General features: G+C 41.4%; 1 protein-coding gene across 4 annotated transcripts in view; it reads left to right on the forward strand.

Annotated features, from left to right (window-relative positions):
* LOC112068806 (multivesicular body subunit 12B) overlaps positions 1–10,114 on the forward strand; it is a 76,181-nt gene that overhangs the window by 19,234 nt on the left and 46,833 nt on the right. For all 4 annotated transcript variants that reach the window (XM_024136015.2, XM_070438306.1, XM_024136014.2 and 1 more), the window contains exon 2: positions 1,343–1,465. In XM_024136015.2, the coding sequence (XP_023991783.2) occupies positions 1,352–1,465 (114 nt within the window). In that variant the 5' untranslated portion in view covers positions 1,343–1,351. The remainder of the gene's footprint in view (positions 1–1,342; positions 1,466–10,114) is intronic.

Genomic DNA, 10,114 nt, shown 5'->3' on the forward strand with positions numbered 1-10,114 from the left:
AAAGAGAGAGATCCAGTGTCTAGTGGAAAGCAGACTGAACCAGGTTTTCCTCTAAGAAAATAGCCTGTGCTAAGCTCTATTACGTTTCTTTTTTATCCTGAAAAACTCCCAGTTCTTACACATTAAAAGCATACCCATAACAGGATGCAGCCACCACTATGCTTGAATATTGGAGAGTGGTACTCAGTAATGTGTTTTGTATTTGCCCGAAAGATAACACTTTGTATTCAGGACAAAGAGTGAATTGCTTTGCACATTTTCTGCAGTATTACTTTAGTGCCTTGTTGCAAACAGGATGGATGTTTTGGAATATTTTTATCCTGTATAAGTTCCTTCTTTTCACTCTGTCAATAAGTTACAGTTTTGACTTAAATCTGCTTGAAAATATATGTCAATACCTGAAAATGGTTGTCTAGCAATGATCAACAATCAATTTTGACAGAGCTTGAAGAATTTTGAAAAGAATAATGGGTAAATATTGTACAATSTATTGCTGCCAAACGTGARTCTAAATATGTTCCCTTTGTCATTATGGGGTATTGTGTGTAGATGGGTGAGAAACGAAAATCAATTTTAATCCAATCAGGCTGTAAGATAACAAAATGTGGAATAAGTCAATAAGGGTGTAAGCACTTTCTGAAGAGCCTGTATAATGAGTCACTGCCTGGTCTAACAGTAGGCTAAATCCAATCCCCTTAATGTGAGATGGGATCATCGTTCTATCAACCTGCTGGTTCAACACTCCAAAAGTAGGCTATTTTGGTTTAGTTTTATGAACTTCCCTCTTGGTAATTTGTTCTGGGGTTGATCTTCATAATGGTAATGGCAGGTAGCTTTCTCTCACACTGACTCTGTTTCAGCTTCCTGGGTCCAGATTCACAAAACCTTGTTAAGAAGAAATGTGTATATATATATATATATTATTTTTTTCAAAAATTGTCTTTGGATGTGATTTAACTATTGATATGGACATCACATTTTAGTTCTCGTAGAATAATTGTAAAATTGAGAGTAAACAAAAAAACAAACAAGAGAAGGAAATTCTGGAAAATACAAAAAACTGCCTATTTAAAAGCTCGGAAAACATTTTATGAGTAGCTCGCGGCATGTTTCATACTTTTTAAAGTGTCCCTCATGCTAGAAAAGGTTGGAGACCGCCTGCTATACTCTTTAACCACAGACAGTGTGTCTTGCTACCAGTCACTTGCACTGGGTCCATAACCATAGATCTGTGCTTAGGGGCAACTTTTTCACATTTAGACCTGTTTTTCGCTTGACCTTTTCAACCCAATCAGACGGTTCTAGAGGCACTGAACCCTGGCTGTGTTTCTTCCTTCCTCAGAACTCTCCCATGATGCCTGAGGTTCGGGAACTTTCAGACCCACTGCCGGAGTCGCCCATGGACCCCATCACTGGCGTGGGGGTGGTGGCCTCGCGAAACAGAGCGCCTACTGGCTATGATGTGGTGAGTACATCAAGGAGGTGCAGGACTCAGGAAAGATATAAAAATATAAAATCATCCTGTTTGATGAAGGATTAGCCACACAAGCTATTATTGATGTTGGCATGTGATGTTAATCACACATTTATTGCGTTGATTCTTACACTGATGTAGGCTTATACAGYTGAAGTCGGAAGATTACATACACTTAGGTTGGAGTCATTAAAACTCGTTTTTCAACCACTCCACAAATTTCTTGTTAACAAACTATAGTTTTGGCAAGTCGGTTAGGACATGTACTTTTGTGCTGAACAACCAATTTTTCCAACAATTGTTATATGTTATTTCACTTATAATTTCACCACAGTTCCAGTGGGTCAGAAGTTCACATACACTAAGTTGACTGTGCCTTTTTAACAGCTTGGAAAATTCCAGAAAATGATGTCATTAGCTTCTGATAGGCTAATTGACATATTTGAGTCAATTGGAGGTGTACCTGTGGATGTATTTCAAGGCCTAACTTCAAATTCTGCCTCTTTGCTGACATCATGGGAAAAATCCAAAGAAATCAGCCAAGACCTCAGAAAAAAAAAAATGTGACCTCCACAAGTCTGGTTCATCCTTGGGAGCAATTTCCAAACGCCTGAAGTACCACGTTCATCTGTACAAACAATAGTACGCAAGTATAAACACCATGGGACCACGCAGCCGTCATACCGCTCAGGAAGGAGACCGTTCTGTCTCCTAGAGATGAATGTACTTGGTGCGAAAGGTCAAATCAATCCAAGAACAGATGCTAGTGGATGCTGGTGGAAACAGGTACAAAAGTATCTATATCCACAGTAAAACGAGTCCTATATTGACATGACCTGAAAGGCTGCTCAGCAAGGAAAAACCACTGCTCCAAAACCACCATAAAAAAGCCAGACTACGGTTTGAAACTGCACATGGGACGAAGATCATACTTTTTTGAGAAATGTGTCCTCTGGTCTGATGAAACAAAAATAGAACTATTTGGCCATAATGGCCATCTTATGTTTGGAAGAAGAAGGGGAGGCTTGCATCCTAAGAACACCATCCCAACCGTGAAGCACGGGGTGGCAGCTTCATGTTTGTGGGTGTTTTGCTGCAGGAGGGACTGGTGCACTTCACAAAATAGATGGCATCATAAGGAAGGGAAATTATGTGGATATATTGAAGCAAGACATCAGTCAGAACTTAAAGCTTGGTCGCAAATGGGTCTTTCAGATGGACAATGACCCCAAGCATACTTCCAAAATGTGGCAAAATGGCTTAAGGACAACAAAATCAAGGTATTGGAGTGGCCATCACAAAGCCCTGACCTGTGGGCAGAACTGAAAAAGCTTGTGTAAGCAAGAGGTCTACAAACCTGACTCGGTTACACCAGGCTCTGTCAGGGAAATGGCCAAAAATTCACCGAACTTATTGTAGGAAGCTTGTGGAAGGCTACCCAAAACATTTGACCCAATTTAAGAAATGTAAAGGCGAATACTAATTGAGTGTATGTGAACTTCTGACCACTGGGAATGTTGATAAAGAAATAAAAGCTGAAATAAATACATTTCCGTCTACTATTTCTGACACTCACATTCTTAAATAAAGTTGTGATCCTAATTGACCTAAGACAGGGAATTTTTACTAGATTAAATGTCAGGAATTGTGAAACTGAGTTAAATGTATTTGGCTAAGGTTATGTAAACTTCCGACTTCAACTGTTACGGTAGGGATGTAAAAATTCACAGATTTTTTTCAAATGTTTAAGATGCAAAATCCCTAACCAATGCAAAGTACACTGCTTCAAAAAATTAAAGGGAACACTTAAACAACACAATGAACTCCAAGTCAATCACACTTCTGTGAAATCAACTGTCCACTCTAGGAAGTCAACACTGATTGACACATAAATTTCACATTTGCTGTTGGGCAAATGGAATAGACAAAGTGAATTATAGGCAATTAGCAAGACACCCCCAAATAAAGGACTGGTTCTGCAGGTGGTGACCACAGACCCACTTCTCAGTTCCTATGCTCCTGGCTGACTTTTGGTCACTTTTGAATTGCTGCGGTGCTTTCACTCTAGTGGTAGCATGAGACGGAGTCTAACAACCCACACAAGTGGCTCAGTAGTCATGCTTCATCCATGAGCCACATCATATGCGAGCTTGCAAAGAAGGTTTGCTGTGTCTGTCAGCGTAGTGTCCAGAGCATGGAGGCGCTACCAGGAGACAGGCCAGTACATCAGGAGACGTGGAGGAGGCCATAGGAGGGCAACAACCCAGCAGCAGGACCGCTACCTCCGCCTTTSTGCAAGGAGGAGCACTGCCAGAGCCCTGCAAAATGACCTCCAGCAGGCCACAAATGTGCATGTGTCAGCRTGCAGTTTCAAACTAAAATGTATGGTTCCTGTATTGTATCGGAGCCCATGTATCTAGATACGTATTGAATCATCTGGAAAGGGAAAGATGCACATCCCTACCCCTAGGCATAGTTGTACTTTTGAATGTGAAACAACATCCTGCAGTTTGAATCTCCTTGAGCGTTGCAGCCTTGTGTTTATGATTCAGAAGGTGGCCATCTTGTTAGCCTGTTGAAGTTCTCTAGGCCTCCACACAGTAGTAGCCTCTCGGCTGTGCCTCATCCTTTCTGCTGGCACCCAGAGGACCTAGGCCTAACTCGTAGTGTGCCCAAGTTGAACTGGAGAAATTTGCAGGTGCAAGTTTACATGGACACAGGCTCGCAGTGCAGGGTGGATGGGCAGCAGAAGGTCTAGCCCTGTGCAACTGGAACTTGGAAAAGCAGGGTTTTGTTTGAACTCAGCAAAGCTCAAACCAAACACCGGACTAGCGTAGGCTGGAGGGCATCTCTATCGCATGCCTTCCTTCACCAACAACAACGATATCTCCTTCTCCCTGGGTATGGAGAAATTTATAAGAGAATTGACTGTYAGATTTCAGTGCAGACTTTGATATTATTGACTATAACCTGTTGAAAAAAAAACATATGACTTTTCAACCTCTGCCATATCGTGGATTCAGAGCTATCGATCCAATAGAACTCAGTTTTTTTTTTGTAATAGAAGCTTTTCTAATGTCAAACATGTAAAGTATGGAGTACCGCAGGGCAGCTCTCTAGGCCCTCTATTCTATGTGTGTCCATGTCTTCTGATGATGCAACCATATACGCATCAGCAACCACAGTTAATGAAGTCACTGAAACCCTTAACAAAGWGTTGGTCTGTTTTGAAATGGGTGGCCAGTAATAAACTGGTCCTGAACATCTCTAAAACTAATAGCATTGTATTTGGTACAAATCAATCCTTAAGTGCTAGACCTCAGCTGAATCTGGTAATGAATGGTGTGGCTGTTGAACAAATTGAGGAGACTAAATTACTTGGTGTTACCTTAGGTTGTAAACTGTCATGGTCAAAACATATAGATTCAAATGGTTGTAAAGATGGGGAGAGGTCTGTCCGTAATAAAGAGATGCTCTGCTTTTTTGACACCACGTTCCGAAAAGCAAGTCTTGCAGGCTCTAGTGTTGTCTTATCTTGATTATTGTCCAGTCATGTGGTCGAGTGCTGCAAGGAAAGACTGACATTAGTTAAGCTGCAGCTGGTCCAGAACAGAGCGGCACGTCTTGCTCTTCATTGTCAGTCTMTCTTGGCTAAGAGTTGAGGAGAGACTGACTGCATCACTTYTTCTTTATAAGAAAMATGAATGTGTTGAAAATCMCGAATTGTTTGCATAGTCAACTTACACATGGCTCTGACACACACTTACCTCACCAGACATGCCACCAGGGGTCTTTTCACAGTCCCCAAATCCAGAACAAATTCAAGAAAGCGTACAGTATTATATAGAGCCCTTATTGCATGGAACTYYSTTCCATCTCATATTGCTCAGATAAACAGCAAACCTGTTTAAAAAAAACAACAGATAAAGCAACACCTCACGGCACAACTCCTCTCCCCTATTTGACCTGGATAGTTTGTGTGTATTCATTGATATGTAGGCTACGTGTGCCTTTAAAAAATGTTGTATGTAGTTCTGTTCTTGTCTATTAATTATCTGTATTATGTCATGTTTTGTGTGGACCCCAGGAAGAGTAGCTGCTGCTTATTGGGGAAACAAATAAAATGCCAATATGGAAATGAAATTCAGCATTCTGCACTTCTGTAACTATTGACAAGTTAGTTTCTGTTCTGAATAACATTGTCAAACATTCCTTATACTCCTTGAGTGCTCTCCAGCCTCGTTCCTTGAGTGCTCTCCAGCCTCGTTCCTTGAGTGCTCTCCAGCCTCGTTCCTTGAGTGTAGTCATTGACTCAGGCTTGTCGTTGATGGTCACGCTCTCCTTCTCACCGTCTCAAAGGAAAGGCACCAGCTGACTCATTGCCATGGAGAAGAGACGCATTTCTGTGTGCGGGCAGATGGCGCAAAGCCACGACCTGATGTCACGAAAGTCTRGGAGTGGCGCAGGGATCCAATATCCCCCAAGATTCTAACAGCTTGTGATTGGCTGTTGGCCATCGTTACCAGCTGCCACAGTGAACCCTTCCCTAGTAACCGTTCTTCTCAGCCTGGTCCTCTGCTGCTTGAGATTTCCATAAGGGCTGGTATAAGCGATAATGAAGCATTGGGATTCAAACACSTATTCCTTATGTGCTGTAGCACATGGGGGGTTTGCACAATTGACACGGTAAAATGTAACTGCGAGTAACGGCACCAAGTAGTTTTATACTAGAAAGTGATGAAGTTCTCCCACRCTTTGTTCTGATGTTTGCAGCTATGGGAATACTGGGAAGAACAAGACTTCACTACTCATTTCAACAGAGGTAGTTATCATGTCTTTTTAATCCAGGGGAATGTGGCATAAATTGCTTCTCGACACATGTTAACATGTGTTCACAGGAAGCTGATTTGATCATAATCGTACGTCCTCTCAGGGACTAACATCTGAAGTAAGCAGAGAGAGCTGGTCTGGTCCCTGACAGACTTAAATACTTCATTCTATTTCTATTACTTTTAAAGACAATTTCGAAGTAAGTATTTGGATATTATTGTTAAAATATTGGAATGTATTTGGAAATATACTTGGAAAGTATTGGSATGTATTTAAAAAAAATACTCAAATACACAGTATTTTCAAATACAAATATTTACATCTTCCACACATTTTTGTTTACCCAAGTCTGTTTGGTTCTAGGGGGTATTTGAGATGTACAGTGTCTATACATTTTTTATCTACAAATAGGTGCCCTTTGAGGCATTGGAAAACCTCCCTGGTCTTTTTGTTTGAAATTCACTGCTCGACTGAGGAACCTTACAGATAATYGCATGTGTGGGGTACAGAGATGAGGTAGTCATTAAAAAAATTATTGCAGAAATCTATTATTGCACACAGAGTGAGTCCTTACATCTTATTAAGTGACTTGTTAAGCAAGGTTTTACTTCTGGACTTATTTAGGCGTGCCATAACAAAGGGGTTGAATAATTATTGACTCAAGACATTTCATATTTTAAATTTTAAATTCATTTGTAAAAATTATGGGGTATTGTGTGTAGGCCACTGACGGCATCTCAATTTAATCCATTTTAAATTCGGGCTGTAACACAACAAAATGTGGAATAAGTTAATTATCTGTAAGGTTCCTCAGTCGAGCTGTGAATTATTTTTTATTTTTTTTATTTTACCACCCCGAGGTCGAGTCATGCGTCGTCCGAAACATGACCCGCTAAACCGCGCTTCTTAACACCCGCCGGCTTAACCCGGAAGCCAGCCGCATCAATGTGTCGGAGGAAACACTGTTCAACTGACGACCGCAGTCAGCCTGCAGGCACCAGATCCGCCACAAGGGAGTCGCTAGAGCGCTATGAGCCAATCAAGTAAAGCCCTACCGGCCAAACCTGCCCCTAACCCGGATGACGGTGGGCCAATTGGGCGCCACCCTATGGGACTCCTGATCACGGCCGGTTGTGATACAACCCGGGTCTGTAATGACGCCTCTAGCACTGCAATGCAGTGCCTTGCACCACTTGTGAGGCCCCGAGATGTGAATTTCTAACACAGATTCAACCACAAATACCGTGGAGGTTTTCCAATGCCTCGCAAAGAAGGKCCACCTATTGCTATATCAAATCAATATAAAAAGCAGACATTAAATGTTCCTTTTGAGTATGGTGAAGTTATTCATTRCACTTTGGATGGTGTATTAATACACCCAGTCACTACAAATATACAGGCATCCTTCCTAACTCAGTTGATGGAGAGGAAGGAAACCGCTCAGGGATTTCACCATGAGGCCAATGGTGACTTTAAAACAGTTAGAGTTTAATGGCTGTGATATGAGAACTGAGGATGGATCAACGACGTTGTAGTTACTCTACAATACTAACCTAAATGACAGATGGAAAAGAAGGAAGCCTGCACAGAATAAAAATATTCCAAAATATACATCCAATTTGCAACAAGGCACTAAAGTAATACTGCAAAAAATGTGGCAAAGCAATGGTTGTCTAGCGATGATCAACAATCAATCTGACAGAGCTTAAAGAATTTTGAAAATAACAATCCAGGTGTGGAAAGCTCTTAGAGACTTACCCAGAATGGCAGCGATTACAGCTGTGAGCCTAAGGTGACTCTACAAAGTATTGACTCAGGGGTGTGAATACTTATGTAAATGAGTTGTTTTTTAAAATTAAATACATGTTTTCACTGTCATAATGGGGTATTGTGTGTAGATGGATGAGAATGTATTTATTTAATCCATTTTGAATTCCGGCTGTAACAACAATGTGGAATAAGTCAAGGTTCATGAATACTTTCAGGAAGTACTATTTGCAGGCAATTTGAAAATAGTTTAAAATAGGCCTATTTTATATTACACTCAACAAAAATATAAAGTGTTGGTCACATGAGGTTAAATTAATGTTGTTCACAAATTTGTTTATGTWCTTGTTAGTGAGCAWTTCTTCTTTGCCAAGATAATCYATCCACCTGACTGGTGTGGCATATCAAGAAGCTGATTAAACAGCATGATCATTACACAGGTGCGCCTTGTGCTGGGGACAATAAAAGGCCACTCTAAAAAGTGCAGTTTGGTCACACTGCTACAGATGTCTCAAGTTTTGAGGGCGCATGCAATTGGCATGCTGGCTGATGACGTCCACCAGAGCTGTTGCCAGAAAATGTAATGTTAATTTAACCACCAGCGTCGTTTTAGAAAATTTGGCAGTACATCCAACCGGCCTCACAACCACAGACCACGTGTGTATGCCGTCGTGTGGGTGAGTGGTTTGCTGATGTCAATGTTGTGAACAGAGTGCCCCGTGGTGGTGGGTTTATGATATTGGCAGGCATAAGCTACGGACAACGAACACAATTGCATTTTATCAATGGTAATTTTAATGCACAGAAATACCATGCCGTGATCCTGAGGCCGTTGTGAGACCTTCAGTTTGTGACCAACRGATGCATAGCTGTATTTCCARTCATGTGAAATCCATAGATTAGGGCCTAATTAATTCATTTCAATTGACTGATTTCCTCATAACTCTAATCTTTGAAATTGTTGCGTGTAGCGTTTTTGTTTTTGTTCAGCATATTTGAAGATACTTTTAAAATATGCATACTTAAAATACATTTTTGATTTGGCCACATTTTTCGAAAATATTCAGATAGACAAAGTAAGTACAAATACTTAAGCTAAATACGCTGGTTTAGTGCCTAATGGTAAACAGTAGGCCTAGAAATTCCTGTCATGTGACAGGATATACAGTAGCCTAGATATTGAGAGGCACTGAGAAACATGGAGAAGAGCACACTTTGAATTAAATGAGTTATCCTGAAATATTCCTCAGTTGTCCGTTCTGATCCATTCTTAGAATATTGTGATTGTTGTCTTGTTTCGTTTGGCCTACCGGCTCTCCACACCTGGGCAGAGATCTGACTAACATCTGACTAGTCTCGTAAGCTGGCATTTGGCTAGCGCTTTTAGTGTGGACTCCTAACCTAGATAGTCCAGTCGTGTTGGCTTTTTATTGAGTTTTCAACTTCCTTCCGCCGAGCTTCTTTTGAAAGCAGCTGGATGAATTTGCGTACAGCTAGTCTATTGCAATCCAGTCATAGYTCTGAACGTCTCCGGTCTACAATGGGATTGGCACCGTCTCTACTTCACTCGTAGTGTTTGCGGCTACAGCTCTGCAAACACCACACTCTGACACACTAGTGAAGTTGTTCAGGGTTGGATTTTACCTCTGAATGCCCACAATTTTATCTGATTTATATTATCAGGACTACAGGAATTTTGTTATWTCTGTATTGGCGCGTTTGCCCCCCGTCAAACGTACTTTTTAGCAGCACAGGCTATTTGTTCAAGGGCACACACACCATACTTGTTCACCATGTTCCTTCAGGCGTGTTCATTCCAAACTGCTCAATGACCTTTCCATGACCCCTGAACAGAGGCTACATATACAGCACAACAGAGGGCCGGCTTAGCATATCAACCCCCCCCCCCCCCTTCTCTATCCACCCACTACCTTACTCTCTATCCACCCACTACTTCAAAACCCTGGACACTTCTCTATCCACCCACTACCTTCAAACCCTGGACACTTCTCTATCCACCCACTACCTCAAACCCTGACACGT

This window comes from Salvelinus sp. IW2-2015, unplaced genomic scaffold (assembly GCF_002910315.2).
Source record: "Salvelinus sp. IW2-2015 unplaced genomic scaffold, ASM291031v2 Un_scaffold741, whole genome shotgun sequence".
Lineage (NCBI taxonomy): Eukaryota > Metazoa > Chordata > Actinopteri > Salmoniformes > Salmonidae > Salvelinus > Salvelinus sp. IW2-2015.